The 20,159-nt window shown below is 39.2% G+C and overlaps 1 protein-coding gene across 1 annotated transcript in view; it reads left to right on the top strand.

Annotated features, from left to right (window-relative positions):
- The first annotated feature begins 1,251 nt into the window (after nucleotides 1-1,251).
- Nucleotides 1,252-20,159, top strand: part of LOC127944320 (protein HID1) — a 30,272-nt gene continuing 11,364 nt past the window's right edge. Inside the window, exons 1-16 of the mRNA XM_052540208.1 lie at nucleotides 1,252-1,436; nucleotides 2,463-2,612; nucleotides 3,452-3,622; nucleotides 4,027-4,149; nucleotides 5,335-5,441; nucleotides 5,682-5,798; nucleotides 6,723-6,930; nucleotides 7,095-7,151; nucleotides 7,245-7,385; nucleotides 7,467-7,557; nucleotides 8,329-8,480; nucleotides 8,600-8,678; nucleotides 8,997-9,161; nucleotides 15,962-16,189; nucleotides 16,281-16,426; nucleotides 16,504-16,596. Coding sequence (XP_052396168.1) covers nucleotides 1,371-1,436; nucleotides 2,463-2,612; nucleotides 3,452-3,622; nucleotides 4,027-4,149; nucleotides 5,335-5,441; nucleotides 5,682-5,798; nucleotides 6,723-6,930; nucleotides 7,095-7,151; nucleotides 7,245-7,385; nucleotides 7,467-7,557; nucleotides 8,329-8,480; nucleotides 8,600-8,678; nucleotides 8,997-9,161; nucleotides 15,962-16,189; nucleotides 16,281-16,426; nucleotides 16,504-16,596 — 2,094 coding nt within the window. The 5' untranslated portion in view covers nucleotides 1,252-1,370. The remainder of the gene's footprint in view (nucleotides 1,437-2,462; nucleotides 2,613-3,451; nucleotides 3,623-4,026; nucleotides 4,150-5,334; nucleotides 5,442-5,681; nucleotides 5,799-6,722; nucleotides 6,931-7,094; nucleotides 7,152-7,244; nucleotides 7,386-7,466; nucleotides 7,558-8,328; nucleotides 8,481-8,599; nucleotides 8,679-8,996; nucleotides 9,162-15,961; nucleotides 16,190-16,280; nucleotides 16,427-16,503; nucleotides 16,597-20,159) is intronic.

Below are 20,159 nucleotides of genomic sequence, written 5' to 3'. Positions count from 1 at the left end.
GCGGGATTGGCTGATCATGTGACGATGTCACGTCCGATGCCCACAAGCGCTTCTGCTCACGCTGCTCTAAATTATTCCGTTCATCTGTTCCCAAGAAAATATATTTTCATTTTATCTGTTTCTTCATCCATGCAGCTACACCATTATGTAAGGAATAATTCCCAAACTTCTTTTATTAAAGAAGCAAAATAACATAAAAATAAATGTCGCACTCTGTGCAGCTTATGACATTTATGTATTTATTTATTTATGCTATTTTGTTTCTTTAATTCATTGAAAAACATGTAAAAGGATGATGTGAACAAGTATGGGCAGAAAAAAATAATAACAATTTGCTAAGGGGAGATAAGCACAATTACCATCACACAAAGACATAAAAAATACATACATTTACTTTCTGAATTTTATTTATTTATTTGTTTGTTTTATTTATTTTATTTGTTATTTTTTTTAGGGCAAGATTGATTCAACATAATGAATTCTTAAACGCTAAAAATATGGCTTCTCTTTTTGTATATGGAATATAGCCATTAAAGAAATAAAATGACACAAATATACGTAAGTCCGTTTGTCTTTCTGATTTGCATAAAGACCCTGTTTGACAAACTGTATAACGCATCTGAACACATTTATCACAGCTGATATTTCATTTGAACGCTGAATAAAGAAACATTTGAGTTTTAAAATGTAAAATGCGTTGGTTTTCACGAGAGTGCGAGATTTTTCAGAATCTGCTTTACATTCAAAGGTTACTTTTTTGTTCCTGTCGAAAGTTTTTTTTTTTTTTTTTATTATTATTTATTTATTTTTCACTTAGATTTTACCCAAACGGAAACGATATTACTTCATTTACGTTGAACATCTGGAATGTGGGTTGCGATACTTATGAAAAGTAAAAAAATGTAAGGGTGAATTTGCTAAACAGTGTTTTCCTAGCAACTGCCTAGTGCGTTTGGAATTTATGAATCTTACTATGGTAACTGTGGCAGAGACCAGGCTCATGAATATTAATGTTAGCTGACTGACGTTGCTCGGTAACCTTTCTTGTGCGTCCAGTTGCGTAACCTAAGTAATATTCCAGAGTCATTCCTGCGTTTCTGACTGAAACCCTTGATAAATTTCTGACTGGGGACCGCCAGAGCCGTTTACGGCCTTTCTGTCGTTAAGCCAATCAGTTACGCCTACTGGACTGACGACACATTACCTAATTAATATTCATGACCCTGGCCCTGACCATAGTAGTCTCCTCCCGGAAGTTTGTGGCTGTATCGCAGCACCGCGGCCGCCGCCTCCGCAGATGACACACGCAGAGGAGGAGGTGACGGGGATTAGAGACGAGCCTCATCATTAAACGATCACATCGGGAAAAAATGGGAAATACAGACTCAAAGCTACATTTCAGGAAGGCGGTGATCCAGCTGACCACGAAAACACAGGTTCGTGTGTTTGGTGTTATTCGAGGCTGTAGTTAGGAGCGCGTGTGTGTTTCCAGATGGAGACCTCTGCAACACCTCACAGACAGATCAAACACAATCAGTGAAATAAAATCATTCTTTAGTTTTCATATAGGTGCGCTGTTCGCTGTTATTTGTATCAGAATAACGAAGCTTACGTTTGCCCATAATAAGACAGGTGTCACGTGTTTATCTGTGTTTAAGTAAACATCTGCTTTATTTTACTCAAGGACATTCCTTATTTAAACTAATTTTGGTGTTATCGTAATAATTTATTATATATCACTTATTTCCGTGCATTACTTGTAAATTATTATTATTATTGTGTCAATGCAATAACCGCTAAACATTTTTAAAACAAGATAAATTATAGAGCTAAACTGCATGAGGGAACATATCTTCAATATAACTGTATTTTATTTCCTTTCAGTTGTTTTAAGCGTAAACCTCTCTAAATAACTTTGAACTGAATTTTAATATCTTATTTTATGCAATTTACTGTACTTTTTTTGTTTGTTTGTTTCATCATTTGCGTCATTATATGACGAGGTACGCGAGATCCCGCCCCTTCTGACGTGAAGTCTTTTGTTTTTTAATTGTCAAGTCATCCAAAGATAAGTTAATAATAAGTGTATAGGGGTAGTTAACAGATAAAACGGAATATATCATACATATTTATACAGTATATAGTCTCTTAATTAGTATGAGCTCAAAAAATGCATGTATTATATAAAAATCAGTCAAATGTTGTCAAGGATAATACCATGTAATACCACAGGATGCTGCTGTCACTACTTGACTTGTTTAAACTTTCATTTTTAAACAGGATTTTAACTGGGAATGTCAAATGATTAGCTGCACAGTGTCAACTCAACATGATTGCATTGTTATTTTTAACTGTTAATTAAAGATTGATGTGATTTATGAATTCAATGTTTGGATCAGCCCAGCTGTTGCTTCAGTCTTATACTTATGCATTAAAACCTCATCCTCCTCGCCTGCCCCTAGCCTGTGGAAGCCACAGACGACGTGTTCTGGGATCAGTTCTGGGCTGATACTGCTACCACCGTTCAGGATGTGTTTGCCCTGCTGCCCGCCGCTGAGATCCGAGCCGTCCGGGAGGAATCACCCTCCAATCTGGCAACACTGTGTTACAAGGTAGCGTTCAGTATGGGTCCATCTGTGCCGAAACATGACACCCGTTACATACGTGTAGCATTAACATTCAGTCATTAGAGAAAGTGCCTCATCAATAATAGGCAGTGGTTGTGTGAGTTGTTGGTGGGACAGGAAAACAGCTGGCGCTTTCCCCTTCCTGTCTCAATCACTGGACTTCCTGTTTGAGGCTGCCCATCAGAAAGACAGCATGATTAGAAACTTTCATAGTCTTTAAGTGCACATCCTGCCAGAGGAGTTTGCCACGGAGAGAAAGAGAGAGAGAGAGAGAGACGTGTTGCTTTACTATGTACCGAAGGAATAACAGCATGACATCAGATCATAAGTAAAGATGTTATATTGTGTAAATATTTAAAGATGATGTAGTTTCACAATGGCCCCAAATGTATTTCACACTTATCTGAATGTCTGAATAACAAAAGATATAACAAAGGACATCAAAGGCAATGTCATTTGTTTTAAAGAAATATGACTTTTCATACAAAACAAATTTCTGTTTTTATTGTTTGTGAGTGTATATATGTATGGGTATACAGTATATGCCTGCATGCATATTTGATGGCTGTGTATGTATATGTTTGCTTATGTATATCGTATTATTGCTTGGTAGATTATGTTTTGAATATTTGTTTTTATGAGTATTTGTATCTTGTATGTTTTTACTTGCAATTCGACCTCTTGGTGTACTTTCTACATTCATGAATATTTAGTATTGCTAAGCAGAAAAGTAAATACACTCCCATGCACGTGGATGTGTTTGTGCTCATGTTCATACGGTCTTCTGTACATTATGTCATGAGTGTGTCTGTGTTTTCCCACAGGCAGTGGAGAAGTTGGTTCAGGGAGCCGAGTCCGGCTGCCCAACAGAGAAGGAGAAACGGATCGTGCTGAACTGCACTCGCATGCTGTCTCGAATCCTGCCCTACATCTTTGAGGACCAGGACTGGAGGGGGTTCTTCTGGTCCACCGTCCCGGGCACTGGCAGAGCCGGGGTGGGGAGCATTCACTAAATAATAACCATTAAGTGCTAGCAACTCACCTTCTTGTTTGGAGTTCACAGAAGCTGATTGATATTCAGCAGTGTGACTTCAAGGAAGTGCATTCAGAAATAGCAGTGTAGGATTATGCACTCAAATGAATGTCCCTCACCTCAAAAGGTGATACATTCACACAAGCACATTTGTTCATTTTCATGTCCTAGATGTGGTTGGTTATTTGCTCTAAGAGGAATCCAGGTTTCTACAAATTAGTTCCAACCTTTCCTACATAGTCAGGTTATCTTCAAATAATCACTGTAATCAAATAAACATACTATATACTATAATAAAAGAAGTAAAGTAAATCAAGTACCATTTTGATTTTTTGTGATTTTTTTGTGATTCTCGTCTTCATATAGATGGATGATATGGAGGAGGAAGATGAAGGCGCCCGTCCGCTGGCAGAGTCTCTCTTATTGGCTGTGGCTGACTTGCTCTTCTGTCCAGACTTCACTGTTCAGAGCCACAAGAAAGGAAGACCTGTGAGTTCACTACTGTCTGTCTGTCTGCCAATATGGATAGTAACAAACGGATACATTAGATATGTACAAGTTACATATTTAAAGAGTGAAACAATGATGGTGTTGTTAAAGCAAGGATTTAAAAAAAGGAACCTATACATTAATAAAATGTTGTTTTTTTTCTTTAACGCGTTTTTAAATGCACCCTGTTAAAACTGCATTATTCCGTAAATACACACTTCTTTAAGGCTTGAGCACTAAAACTGTGTAAGCACTTATAGTATCTGTTGGTTTAAGTCTATGGTTGGGTGAAATATAGTAAATGAGTTATATATATATATATATATATATATATATATATATATATATATATATATATATATATATATATATAATAAATAAATAAAAACTTAGCAGGACTTGTCATTGCACTTGGTTGGTTGATTGGATTGCTTTTATTGCCCTCATTTGGATATTGCTTTGGACAAAAGTGTCTGCCAGATGATTAAATTTAAATGTAAGTGTAAATAGAAATTAAACTTCTATAACAGTGAATAATTACCTGAGTGTGGTTTAAATAACCAGTAACAAGGTTTATATATTTGACATCAATCCAATTTGTTTAAATCTCATATATTTTAACTAGAGTTGCAAAATTCTGGGAATTTTCAAGACTGGAAACTCTCTATGGGAATTAATGGAAATAAACTTCAGTCTCAAATAGTTTAAAACTTCCTTGTGCTGTGTGTAATATACTGTGCAACTAAAAAAAAAAAAAAAAAAACACTGATTGAACAATCCATAGACTGGAATAAACATTTAGTTGAGATAATAATAAAACAGAAGTCTAAAAATGACTCCCCTCCACACACAATACCCTCTAGTCACACCAAATGTAATGAAATGGCTATTTTATCAAATTAATCAAATTTATTAATGCTATGAAATAAATTTATCAGTGTTACTCATGATTCTGAATGACAGAACCCAATGATGCCATGTAGACAAGTAAGAGAAGTGGTCCAAGAACAGAGCCCTGAGGCACCCCAGTAGTGTATTACTAATTCATCAGTGTTAAGGACAGCTTTATTAATAATTGGCAATGTAATGTAATGAAATGCTCTTAGTTAATTTTTCCCATAGTCTGTCTGTGTTCATTTTCCAGTAAATTCAGTCTCAGGTTGAGTTTCTGTTACTTATGTTCAGGACTCGGTTGAGGACATGCAGTCACTGGACAGCTGTGAATATATCTGGGAGGCTGGAGTGGGTTTCGCTCAGTCCCCCCCACTCAACTACATCCATGATATCAACAGGTAAGAGTGATGGGACATAAGATAGACTCCATTCCCACAGCCACATGTGTTTATTTGAGTTTCCATGGTGACCTTTTAATCAGTAACCACACAAGACGTTAAAAAGCCACACCTGTTTTTCCACCCAAACGGAGATTCAGATCAGATATTTAAAGGTCCGATTAGTCAAATGAGCAGTTTGAATGTGTTAAACATCCAGTGGTGCATGTTTCACTCCTCTGTATGTGGTGTGTTTTATAGGACTGAGCTGCTGAGGTTACTGCTCACCTGTTTCTCAGAGGCCATGTACCTGCCGCCAACATCAGATAACAGTATTCTCAACCCCTGGGTCACCTTCTTCTGTTCCACTGAAAACAGGTCCATATCACTAATGACACGCAAAAGACGAATGCACAACACTCCCCATTTAAACACCCTGAGACTTACTAGTGGTGTTTGCTAAATTAAGCCTCTAATCCTGAGTATTAAACACTAGTGTGTAAACTTCAGTGTGGGCTCTTTTGATTTGGGCCTGGAGGAAACCATCAAACGAACATCCAGCACATGCTTGCAACCGCATAGCAGCACACTAAAAACCACTCAGAACACAATAGTAACAATATATTAAATAAGTATTACTAAGTTTTTTTGCATTGCTTTCCAATGCATTCTTAAATCAGGATCCATTTACTAAATTAACTTTCAAGGTTTTTCTCCATTTCTGTCACAGATGAAGTTCTGGTTCTTTGCCATTTGGGGATTCTTAATTTCTGGCAATATTGTCAACCCGAGTGCACAGACACTATTTAAACTGAACTGAGCTGGGTGATGACAAAACCGAATCAATGATGAACTGACCTTAACTGAAAAATCAAGGGTTTTCTATTGTCCTCTTGCATTTTCAGCACGCTATTTTCCTGTTTAAAGATATAGTTCACCAAAAAATGAAAATTACCCCATTATTTACTCTCCTAAAAGCCACCCTCAAGTAATCTAGGTGTATATGAATTTCAGACGATTACAATCAGTAATATTTAAAAATGCCCTGGCTCTTCCAAACTTCATATTATTTTGATACATTTTTCTGAAAATTTTACTTATTATGTTTTGTCATTTTGCTCTTTTTAAAATAAATGTATCTTGATTAAAGAATGTTTAGACATTTGTACTGGACAATCAGTTTAAAAAACGACAACATCCTGCCATCAATCCAGAATTCCCTAGTTCTGTTCTATGTACTATCATCATGCAATCCTGATCATGCAATGTTTTGTAAACGTTGACAGCCTCTGCTTGTTTCAGACACGCTCTACCTCTCTTCACCTCCCTGCTGAACGTGGTGTGCGCGTATGACCCGATAGGTTACGGGATCCCCTACAACCACCTGCTCTTCTCTGACTACCGTGAGCAGCTGGTGGAGCAGGCCGTGCAGATCCTCATAGTGACCCTGGAGCACGAGGGCGGACAGCCGTACCGCCCATCCTCCCCCTCCAGCATGGGAGACCAGGATGTAAGCACACCACACCCAATAATATACACAACATCCACTCACACGCAGTGAAGGTCAATGAAAGGCAAAGGATCTGGATCAAATCGGGATAGACAGAATGAATAATAATAGTCTAATGGTCACTGTCTGAACTTTAGCTTCTATTTTTCTTTCTTTTTTCGTAGTCTGTTGGTCCAAATAACCTGTTTGTGAATTACCTGTCCAGAATTCACAGGGAGGAGGTATGGAGAGCTTTCATCTTAGTATCTTTCAAGAAAATACAAAGGAACTGTATTGTTCTCCTTATGTTTGAGCTGTTTTCCTCGTGTCTGCAGGATTACGACTTTGTGCTGAAAGGTTTGGCGCGGCTGCTGACCAACCCACTCACTCAAACATACCTGCCCAACTCAACCAAAAAGATCCAGTTTCACCAGGAACTGCTGGTCCTCTTCTGGAAACTCTGTGACTTCAACAAAGTAAGAGATTTATAAAATACAGTCATCTTCAAATAATGACGGTGAATAATTTGCATGTAATTCCCGTCTTTTCTGTTTCAGAAATTCCTGTTCTTTGTGCTGAAGAGCAGTGATGTGTTGGACATATTAGTGCCTATTCTGTATTACCTGAATGATGCCCGAGCTGACCAGTGTAAGTGTGCTGAAAGGAAGATTTTAAAGGGATAGTCATCTTTTACTCACCCCCATGTCTTACACATAAGACTTCCATTCACTTATAGAAAACAAATGCAGCTTTTTTTTATATTCTCTCAACCTTTTGCCTGTCCACTTGAGGTATATTAACCAAAAAGTGTGTGTGCACTTTGAATGGGTTAAATGCAGAGCACGAATTCTGAATATGGGTCACCATACTTGGCTATATGTTAAAAAATGTATAAATTGACACTGTAGTAGCTTATTATATGAATCCCACGATTTAATCCAAGTCTTTTGAAGAGACTCGATTGCTTTTGGCTTTTAATCATGTATAAACATTGATCAATGCACATTCATAGAACACATCAATTATGGTGAATGGAAGATCAACAACACGAAAAGAAACTTCATTTGTTCTTGCGAAAGCTTACATGTGCTTGAGCGACATCTGAGATCAAACCACATTTGAGTTTCCATTTACCAGATTGTTATGTGTTAAATTAAAAAAAGGTTAAATTAAATCTGTCCATCATATATATCACGTTTTATTCATATTTCAAAGATTAACTGAAGTGTTACAGGTTTCAAACAACATGAGGGGGAGTAAATGATGACACAACTTTCATTTTGGGGTGATCTAACTCTTTATAATTGGTTGTACCTATAAAGGTTTCTTACATCAGAAACGAACAATTACTTCCTGTACCCTGTAAGATCTCTATTAAATGGCTTCTGTGACGCTGTTATTCTGCATGTTGATCTTCAGCCCGGGTCGGCCTCATGCACATCAGCGTCTTCATTCTGCTGCTGCTTAGTGGAGAGAGGAACTTCGGTGTGCGTCTGAACAAGCCGTACTCTCTTCACGTCCCTATGGACATCCCTGTGTTCACGGGCACACATGCCGACCTGCTCATCGTGGTGAGACGCTTGCCCGCTTCAGTCTTGCAATTCACATAAATAGTTATTTTTGTGTCTGGTTCGAATATAAAAACATATGTGTTATTTTGAAATCTCTAAAAAACTGGTTATGTCTGAAGGTTTTCCACAAGATAATAACCAGTGGCCATCAGCGTTTGCAGCCTCTCTATGACTGTCTGCTCACTATTGTGGTAAATGGTGAGTATTAATAGAGTCTGGGTTTGCACAGGGCTTTACTTGGATTCGGATTAAAAAACTAGAGGTGACACTTTCTTGCTTTCATGTGGTAAGAGTCAGAATGAATTTTTCCACTTAGGGTGAGGGTCTTTTCATCAAAGAGAACAAGTGCAGTTGATTCCATGAGATCAAAAAGGGCTTTATTTCAAATGGAACGGACCGATTAATGTAGAATGAATGCTTCCTAAATAAATAAATAAAAAAAACTCTCTGTAGTTTTGGTGAGTAACAGTCAAACGTTGTGTTCTTTGCATCACATAATACCTTGTCCCTGTTTAGTGTCTCCCTACCTGAAGAGTCTTTCCATGGTTGCGGCCAACAAGCTCCTGCATCTCCTGGAGGCGTTCTCCACCACCTGGTTCCTGTTTTCTGCTCCTCAGAATCACCACCTGGTCTTCTTCTTGCTGGAGGCCTTCAATAATATCATTCAGTACCAGTTTGATGGTAAGATCGACACTCGCGCTCATCTTTTGAAGAAGCCTTTTAGACACTCTCTTGCTATTCTGCCAACTCCACGTCCAAATTACCAATGTGAACCCTTAAAGTATCTGACTGTTTGCATTTTTTTTTTTCATAAGAGCAGTTTTTAATAATTGCATTATTAAATGTTTTTAAATTGTCTTTTATGTCAAACACTTAAAATTAGCCAATTATTTGAGTCTGTTATATCAGAACACCATAGTCTGATACCAATAAAATGTTATTAATATCAGCAAAAGCTGTCCTTAGGCTGCAGAGCTGGAGGCAATTGAAAGTGACTTGACATACAGCCAATTATGGTGACCCATATTCAGAATTCGTGCTCTGCATTTTACCCATCCAAAGTGCACACACACAGCAGTGAACACACACACACCCCTTGAACACACACCTGGAGCAGCCGTTTATGCTGCGGCGCCCGGGGAGCAGTTGCGGGTTCAGTGCCTTGCTTAAGGTAGACTTGCCGGCCTGAAACTTGAAACCACAACCTTAGGGTTAGGAGTCAAAGTCTCTTACCATTAGGCAATTGGCAACATACATTATTTACAAAAATACAAGAACAGTGTTAATAAATACAGTTGGATAAGTGTGCAATAGTATTGTTAAACAATGTATTCTATGCAAAATAACAGTAGTGCAATGATAAGCTACAAAACCTAGTTAAGGAGTTTACTAGAGAGGTAAAAGGAAAGAAAAAAGCAAATGCACTCCCCTGGCTCAATACTGAAATATTTAATTTGATGAAAGAAAGAGACTCCGCTTTAAAAAGATCATTAAAAACAAAATTAAATAGTGATAGGTATAGGTTCACTTCATTACGCAATCAAGTGATTAAAGTGATAAGAAAGGCTAAAGCCAATTTTTTTATGACAATTATTAATGAGGGAAAAGGTAACACAAAACTGATCTGGGAACAGATTAAGAATGTGATGGGAATTAGCCATAAGATTAGAAACCAGTTAGAATTGAACCTGAATGGTAAACTAATTCAAGACCCAGCTCAAATAGCTGTAGCTTTTAATGAATATTTTATTAATTCTGTGAATGAAATCACACAGAATTTTTCCCCAATAACTGGAAATGTTGTCACAATAGATGAAAGCATGCCTTCTTTTAGCATTCAACCTATCTGTGAAGTAAAAACTCAGGCAATTATTAATTCTCTTAAAATCTCATCAACAAAAGATATTTATGGAATGGACTCGAAAATGCTTAAATGCCTGAAAGAACATCTATCTTATCCTATCACACAAATTTTTAATCAGTCAGTACTAGAGGGGATATTTCCAACCACCTGGAAGACTGCAATTGTAACTCCCATATTTAAGTCAAATGACCCACGGAACATATCTAACTACCGCCCAATTAGTATTCTTCCAGTAGTCTCTAAGGTTGCTGAAAAATGTGTGTCAGAACAGCTTGTCTCTTTTCTTAATAATAGTCCCTTCACACTTCATCCGATGCAGTTTGGCTTCCGGGCCCATCACTCCACAGAAACGGCTAACTGTTACTTTTTAGAGACTGTTAGAGAAATGGTGGACAAGGGAGGTGTTGTTGGCGCTGTGTTTTTAGACCTCCGTAAAGCATTTGACACAGTCAACCATCAGGTCCTTATTGCCAAACTCTCTACTTTTAATTTTTCCCCCTCTGCAATTAAATGGTTTGAGTCATATTTAACTGGTAGAACTCAATTTGTTTCTGTGAACACCCATCGTTCACTAGCTCTTAATTTATGCACAGGGGTGCCACAAGGATCAATACTTGGCCCGCTTTTGTTTAGTCTATATATTAATGATTTGCCATCAGTTTGCCCTGACATCAATACAATAATGTACGCGGATGATACTGTAATTTATGTGCATGCCAAGACAAAAAATCTGGCTGCCACAAAATTGACCAAAGCCATGGACCAGATCACCAATTGGCTAAATCGCTCATGTCTTCAATTAAATGTAGATAAAACTGTGGGAATGTTTTTTACAAAAAGACAATGTAATAGTGTGTCAATCATATCAATTTCGGGTCAAAACATTACTATTGTGCCACAATTTAAATATCTGGGCGTTATTATTGATTCTAATCTCTCTTTTAAAACACATATTAAGAAAGTCTGCAATAGGGTCAAGTTTAGTTTAGCTAATTTTAGATATATTAGAAGTGCCCTTACTTTTAATGCTGCTAAATTATTTATGGATGCAATGATTATGTCACATCTAACATATTGTCTGACAAGCTGGGGACAAACTAACAGCTCATCACTTAAGCCACTAGCAACTATTTATAAAAAAACTCTTAAAATCTTGGACCAGAAGCCTAACAGTTTACACCATTGTATAATCCTTAAAAACTATAAACTGCTGAGCTGGGAAAATGTAATCAAATACAAAAATATTTGTCTGGTTCACAAAATTTTACATAATTCCGCTCCGCCTCCTTTCAATTCATTCATAATCCAACGTAATAACAGCAGTCATAATACCAGAAGCACCACACGTGGCGACCTAGTAATCCCACTAAGAAAAAGTGCATTTGGTCAATTATCATTTTCTTTTACTGCAATACATAACTGGAACTCATTGCCCATTACAATTAAAAACATACATATGTATTCGACTTTTACTGCACACCTTAAAAATTGGCTAACCGACAATTACACCTGCACACATTAATATGCTAGATGTGATGTGCGCACTAGATGTGACATGATCATGCTTCTGCCACTTGATCTCTGCTGACTGTCTCAATGCTATGTCTTATATGTGCTTCAATGTGGCCTTTGCATGATTATCTTTGGTGTCAATTTTCTCTAGTTTATTGCTTGACCTGCTTTTATGTCTTTGTAATTTGTGCCTGCTTGTCTGTTTCAATTTTGTACCACCTTGTTTGTTTGTCTAAGCTCTTGCTTAAGCCTTGTATTAATTGCAATGTATTTATTGATGTATGCCAATTAATAACTGGCTGGGGACTACAGCTGGAAATTAGCCGTAGAGGCTAAAGCTGCTCTTTTGATTAAAAGAGGTTGTCCACATTACTATAAACCAATAAAGTAAAGTAAAGTATATTTTATAGAAATTGTTTGCTGTGCTTTGTACTGTTAAAACTTTAGTGGATAGTTTATAGTGTAATAGCTCAAACAATTTGCAGTCTGTGCAGAATATGAGTAGTGCAGTACATTTAAAGTATTTAAAGTACTGTGACCAGTGCAGTAATAAAGCAGTTGCAGGTTCGATTGACGGTGAGGCTCGGGGAAGAAGCTCTCTAGTGCGAGAGCGTAGGCTCCTGTAACGCCTGCTGGATGGAAGGAGGGTGAAAAGCCCATGGTTAGGGTGAGAGGCATCCTTGATTATGTTTCTTGCCCTGCCCAGGCAGCGCTTGTGATAAATGTTCTCAATGGAAGTTAACTGGGTGCCGGTGATCCGTTGAGCAGTTTTCTCGGTCAGATGCGGAGCAATACCATACTGAGATGCAGTTCATGAGTATGCTCACAATGGTTCAGCGGTAGAATTCCACAAGGATCCCGGGACTCAGGTGAACTTTAAGGCCCTGTAAGAAGTAAAGGCGCTGCTGTGCCTTTTTGACTAGGGTGGAGGTGTTAAGGGACCATGTGAGGTCATCAGAGATGTGGATGCCAAGGAACTTAACTCGACACACTCTCCACTACAGCTCCGTTGATGTAGATGAGAGTGTGTGCATGACTCCTAGTCCGCCTGAAGTCCACAATGATCTCCTTAGTCTTCTGGGTGTTTAGTTCCAGGTTGTTAGTGGCACACCACACAGCCAGGTGCTGTACCTCATCCCTGTAGGGTGACTCATCATCATCCTTGATCAGATCATCTGCAAATTTGATTATGGTGTTGGAGCCATAAACAGGAACGCAGTAATGGGTGAATACTGATTACAGGAGAGGGCTCAGTACGCAGCCCTGTGGCACTCCAGTGTTCAGGGTGATGGTGGAGGATGAGAGGTTATCTAACTTATCAGACTGAGGTCTGTTAGTCAGAAAATCTAGAATCCAGTTGCAGATGGATGTGCTGATTCCAAGCTGGCGGAGTTTGGAGATCAGCTTTGAGGGGATTACCGTATTAAATGCAGAACTGAAATCAATGAACCGCATTTTGACTGTCCAGGTGAGTAAGGGCAGAGTGAAGGGCCATTGAGATGGCATCCTCTGTTGACCTATTGCGGTGATGGAATGGGTCTAGTGTATCAGGGAGATGTAGCAACCAGTTTCTCAAAGCACTTGGCAATGATGGGGGTGAGTGCAACAGGACAGAAGTCGTTAGGGATCGAGGCAGTGGAGTGCTTTGGCACTGGCACGATGGTGGGGGTTTTGAAGCTAGTGGGGACAGTTGTTTGGTCCAGGGACTGAATGAAAATTTCCGTGAAGACCTCAGCCAGCTGCTCTGCACAGGCTTTAAGCACACGACCAGGTATTCAATCAGGGCCGGCTGCCTTCCGTGCGTTCACCTTACACAGAGTGGAGTAAACATCTGATGTGGAGAGTGTGAGAGGCAGCTCATTGGGTTGATGCTCCGCTTTGAGTGAGATCTCCTTATTATTTTGATCAAAACAAGCATAAAAGTGATTGAGCTCTTCCGGGAGGGAAGCAGAGCTGAATGGGGGCACAGTGTTAGGTGGTTTGTAGTCCTTGCCACATACGCCGGGGGTCTTAAGAATTTAAGTGTTCTTCAATCCTCTGTTTATGTGAGTTTGGCAGATACCCTTCCTCTGGTTGGCTCTGGCTGAGCTGTAAGCCTCCCGTTCTCCAGACCTTAAGGCTGCATCTCTTGCTTTGAACAGGAGGTGAACCTCTCTGATGAATGTTCTGATTGGGGAACAATTTAATTTTTTTGTGTGTGGTCACTCTGCCCACACATCTGTTGATGTGCTCCAGGACAGAGTCGGTGTAATTGTCAATGTTGATCTGAGAGTTTTTGGTGGCTTGGTCAGCAAACTCATTCCTGTCTATGTGCTGGAAATGATGTTGAAGAGTTTCACACATTTGATGACCGGGTGTGTACTTGGGAAGCAGGAACAAAGAGAGGTTTGTCAGACTGAACCATGTGTGGGAAGGGTGTGACTTTGTAGGCATCAGTCACAATAGTATAAACGTGGTCCAATGTTTTAAGTCCCATTGTACTGCAGGAGACATTTTGGTGAAATTTAGGGAGAACAGATCTCAAATTGCAGTCATTAAAGTCCCCAGCAACAATAAAGGCTCCATCCGGGTGCAAGGTTTGTAATTTGCTAATAGCAGCTCAAATTTCTTTCATTGTGTCCAAACATAAACTGCAGCAGCAACAATGCAAGTAAACTCACGTAGTAGATAGATTGGCCTGCACTTGATAATCAGGAACTCCAGATCAGCAGAGCAGTAGGTATCAACAATGACAGAGCCTGTGCACCATGATCTGTTTACATAAATGCATACTCCACCACCCTTGTTTTTATCAGAGGTTGCTGCTACTCTGTCAGCCCTGAAGAAAGAGCGTCCATCCATATGCACCACGCTGTTTGGGACGTCGTTGCAGAGCCATGTTTCAGTGAAGAACATAAAATTACAGTCCATAAGCCAATTTTGTGTGAGGGTCCAGATCTTTAGATATATCCATCTTGTTCATCAGAGACTGTACATTGGCAAGGAAGATGCTGGGCAGAGCTGGACAATGTGGGTTTAGCCTTAGCTTAGCACGCAGCCCTCGACGCTTTCTCCGTCTTTGTTTACGATCTCAACGCCGAACACTTCCGTTTAGTACGCTAGTCCATGGTGATCTCTTTACCTCGGGCAGGAGTTCGCTGAAGTCGAATGGATGGTCTAAAACTATGTTGGAACACTGCTTGATGATGTCCAAAAGTGACTATTTACCATAGCTGTAGTTCGCATAAGTGAATTGAGCAAACACAAAGGAAATAACCAGGTAAATTAACACTTTTTTTCTGAAATCTGGTCAGACGCTGAGCCTCACGATGTGTTTGCACCGCCATCTTGGTCTAAAGTCTATTGTAAATTATCTACAATAAGCATGCAAAGAACATTCCCCATCGCTGAAGCGGTACATGACTTCAGTTTAGCGCAAGTTATGCACTCTTGCTGAAAACGCAACTGCAAACTAAATCTCTTATTTAAAGTGTATCTGCACGTTAATGTTTATGATGTTATAATTCATGAGAGTTCAGAATTTGATTACTAATCTAAATGCCTCTGATTGGCTGTCGCATTCATAAGCAAAAAGCGGTTAAAAAAATGTGATTCAATGTGAGCAGATCTAAATCCAGTGTCACAATAAACACTTTTATTTCCACTTTTCATTTAATTTTCATGCATTTAATTATTTAGCAGATGCTTTTATCCAAAGTGACTTACAAATGAGGACAGTAGAAGCGATTAAAACAAACAAAGGCCAACAATAAGTAAGTGCTGTGACAAGTCCAACTTAACGCAGTACACCTGGCACCTTTTTTTTTAAACAGAATAGTATTAGAATGGAAAGCGCTAGTATTAATAGTGTCATTAATAGTGTAAATAGATGTGTAATTTCTTTTAAAATGGCTTAAAACTCAGTTTCTCAGGTTAAGTCAGTTCACTCCACCAAGCATGAAACTGAAATCAACAGTCAAAACAGATTTAGTTTAGTTGTGTAGGGGAATTTTTAGCTCTCTTATCTTGGATTTGGGGGGCATTTTGGTCCACTACGGTGGGATTTTTGCCTCAGGCCTCCTTTAAATTCCTCCCCTGACCACATCTCTGATAATATTTGGATTAGGTAACTGTAATTTGGTGTACGCCATCATTCGGAAGCGCAACGTCTTCCATCAGCTGGCCAACCTGCCCTCTGACCCCACCACCATTCAGAAGGCCTTGCAGAGGAAGAAGAAATCTCCAGATGTCATATCTCGCACCAGCTCGCAGGAGACGGTGTCCATGGAGGGCTCACGCCCAGCTGTGCCGGCTGAACCCGGCACTCTGAAGGCCAGTTTGGTGGCCATGCCAGGTAGCTTTGCTCATTGGTGTTAGTATTAACTAGTTTACATGAGACAGTGGAACTTTGTTGTTGCTTTGAAAGACAGACCGACTCTCTTTAGGCATTGATAAACTGACGGAGAAGTCGCAGGTTTCAGAAGACGGTACTTTGGTAGCTGTGCCTCAGACAGAATCCCCACAAACTCCTGAACACAGCGTTGCTGCTGGAACCAGCGACACAGAGTCCATCTCAGGAAGAGACAATGAGGTTAGTGGAGCAAACACAGAATCACATTTATGAGTTGCTCTTTAAATGAAGGTGATAACAGTGATGCTTCTTTCCAGGATGTCTTCTACACTGAGGCAGAGATGGCAAGGAGACGTCTGTCCAGCTCATCATCGTCTGCCATCAGCCACTGGAATCCTAAGCCAGACTGGGTAAGAAGACCTTCATTATCACAGCCTTTCTTATCAGTGTACTAAAAGGGTCATTTTTAACCTTTGAGTTTAAGAAACTGTTTACCCATAAATGAAAATGGTCATTATTTACTTTCCCTCATGTCATTCTGAACCTCCATGGAACACAAAAGAAACACGGATGTGGCTAAATAAAGATTCTTACAATTTTCTCACTTTGTTTTCCATGGAAACAAATAACAGCATCAGTGTTGTGGGTAACGTGTTACAAAGTAACGCGTTAGAGTACTCTAATTACTTTTTTCCTGAAATTTGTAACTTAACGCGTTAGTTTTGTGCGTAAGTAATCAGTAACTTCGTTATTTTTTTTTAAAAGTAATCCGTTATTTTAAGGAAAGGAAAATCCCGACTGCAGCCTGCTTTTTGTCAGACAGTAGGCCTAGGTCTACTGTGTCACCTGCAGATGTACAGTATCAGCGGAGCCGAAGCTCTGTGATCGTAATGTCAATGGCTGTGATGCGTCTGTGCCCTGCGCCTGACCCTGTGTGTGCGTGTGGGTTTTTTTTTTTTTTCGAACTCCCGGCAAGATAGCAGAGAGGACAGCATTTGGTTTATGGAAGTACGCACATTATTTTCAATTTGTCAACGAAAAAGAAAAGAACATAACGGTAAAATGCACACTCTGCTTTGGTGAAAAACGTCTGTCGACCGCCAAAAATTCGACCTCAAATTTAACGCTACGTTTTAATCACTACTTTGAAGAGTAAATGTAAGAGGACTGTGTTAAAGCGAATTTAGGCTTGTGACTGTGAGTGACACTTTAATAATAATTAGTTCGGCTATTAAGCGATTTGTCATTTGCTTGTGTGGCAGTGAAGGATTTAATTCGGTTTGTTATCATTTTTGTTTGACAGGCAGCTGTTAATTTCTGTTAGATCATTGGCTGGCTGGTTGTTCATCATTTCTAAATAGATTTAAATCTGCAAGCCTGTTTAAGGTTGTGTTTACAAGTAAGCATACTTGTACTTTGATAACTGCATTATTTAAAGTTAAAGAAAATCAGGAGTTATCTTGTGGTGCTCATAATATACAGTAGCCTAGGCTACCCGGGCTGGGTAACGTTAGGTGCAAATTTTGATTAATAATATGTTCTGTGATAATAAATAAATAAAACGCCATGTGGAATACCCGATTGCTGACTGTCTATCCTGTTATTGTTATCCTGCAGTGTTAAATTAGTCGGATGACTGACGTTATTCATTGTCGGGAGTCACGACTTCTAGGTGCATTTAAAGGGGCCGGGGGCTGTGTCTGTCATGTGTGTGCCGCTGCAAACGGCTTTTAATTTTTGGTAACGCATGAGTACTCTAACACGTTACTTTTATGAATAGGTAACGCTGTATCATAACTGATTACTTTTAATTGATGGTAACGTTGTAACCTAATTAACTACTTTCCAAAGTAACTATACCCAACACTGAACAGCATACAGGCTTGAAACAACATTGGGTGATTAAATAATGACATAATTTTTTTGGTAATCTTAGTCCTATAATAAAATGTGTTTATCTTATAACATGTTAAAAATAATTCATACTTTACTCTGGCTCCTGGGTTGGGATTTGAAATTTCACACACTACATTTGTAAACCCTTAAACTTCTTAACAGGTTAATAACACATATTGAGCAAGTACAACATGCAATGAGCGTGTAACCTGTTTTATTCAAGTCACCTTTAAATATATAGCACTTTATACAATACCGGTGCCAAAGCAGCTTTATGTGTCAGTTCAAATGTGTGCTGATAATGCGAGAGGACAATAGAAAACAGTAAGTTTATCAGTTTAAAGGGTTAGTTCACCCAAAAATGAAAATTATGTCATTAATAACTCACTCTTATGCTGTTCCAAACATGTAAGGCCTCCTTTTATCTTAGGAACACAGTTTAAGATATTTTAGATTTAGGGCCCTATTTTAATGATCTGAAACGCAAGTGTCAAAGCGCGAAGCGCAAGTAACTTTGTGGGCGGGTCTCGGCGCTGTTGCTATTTTCCCGGCGGGATAAATGGCTCTTGCGCCCGGCGCAAATCTAAAATGGGTTGGTCTGAAGTAGCTTCATTATTCATAGGTGTGGTTTGGGCGTAACGTGAAATAAACCAATCAGAGCATCATCCAACATTCCCTTTAAAAGCAGGTGCGCAAGTTCCATTATGGATTGCTATTATTATGGCGTATTTACTAGGCGCACGCCAGGAGCGGTTCACAGCCGAGGAGACTGATGTTCTTGTAAGAGCAGTGAAATACAGAGAAATTGTGTTGTATGGGGATGGGAGAAACCCACCCAAAATAGCGTCGGTTAAACAGGCGTGGGAGGAAATAGCCACAATTGTTTCATCGATTTTTTTTCCTGGTTCTTGACGGACAAACCAATTTCTCAGATGTCCTTATATACATATATGTCTTGCCACTATTGGGCAAACAGGTCTGATCCTTAATTACTACAATTAGCCGGAATAATTTGTAAGCTAGATTTATGCCTATTTTTCCACATCTTCGTGGCACACCACAATGATTTCCGTCATCTCATGTGTTAATTTTTTTTTAGTGTAACAATTTATGATTTGCAAAAATAACTGTTGCATCTGTGTAGATTACATGAGCAAAGTGTATGCGCGTTGTGCACGCTATACATTATGGTCAAGCATGCGCCCTTAAAATAGCATAATGAACAATGCGCAACACGCCACTGACTTTAGACTAGGTTTTTTCTGGTCAGTGGCGCAATTGTTTAATGGAACAGCAAAATAGCACCAGGGATTGTTTGCGCCGGAACACGCCTCCTTTTTTGCGCTGAACCGCCCAGGGAGCGCAAGTTAATTCACTAGTTTAGCGAGGTGCTTCTGTGGAGGGAAAAGCGCGCTTTGCGCGGGTGCAAAATAGGAATGACACATGCGTTGGTGTACAAAGTCAATTGCGCTGGGTGCAAGATAGGGCCCTTAGTCTGAGAGCTCTCAGTCCCTCCATTGAAGCTGTGTGTACGGTATACTGCCCATGTCCAGAAAGGTAAGAAAACATAATCAAAGTAGTCCATGTGGCATCAGAGGGTCCGTTGGAATTTTTTGAAGCATCGAAAATACATTTTGGTCCAAAAATAGCAAAAACGACGACTTTATTCAGCATTGTCTTCTCTTCCGTGTCTGTTGTGAGAAAGAATTCAAATCAAAGCAGTCTGTGATATCCGGTTCGCGAACGAATCACATTCAGTTCACCAAATCGAACTGAATCATTTTAAACGGTTCGCATCTCAAATACGCATTAATCCACAAATGGAAATAAATAAGTTAATAAAGTCATTATTGCTAGGCTGTAGCCGCTGTATTGATTAACCCTTTCGAGTCGATTAACGCATATATGCGTTTTGAGTCATTTTCACCTGATAACCCCGAAAAGAACTTAAATTACACTCTCAGTTTTAATCGTACAGATAAGAGCAATACATCAATCGAATCTGTAAAGGGTCTAGTTTTTTTTGGATACAGACATAATAACAAAAAACCTTTGTGCACTTATAAAATAAAGATAA

Source organism: Carassius gibelio, chromosome A3, assembly GCF_023724105.1.
Source record: "Carassius gibelio isolate Cgi1373 ecotype wild population from Czech Republic chromosome A3, carGib1.2-hapl.c, whole genome shotgun sequence".
NCBI lineage: Eukaryota > Metazoa > Chordata > Actinopteri > Cypriniformes > Cyprinidae > Carassius > Carassius gibelio.
The sequence above is the reverse complement of the archived record's forward strand: the minus strand, read 5'-3'. Positions and strand labels throughout refer to the sequence as shown.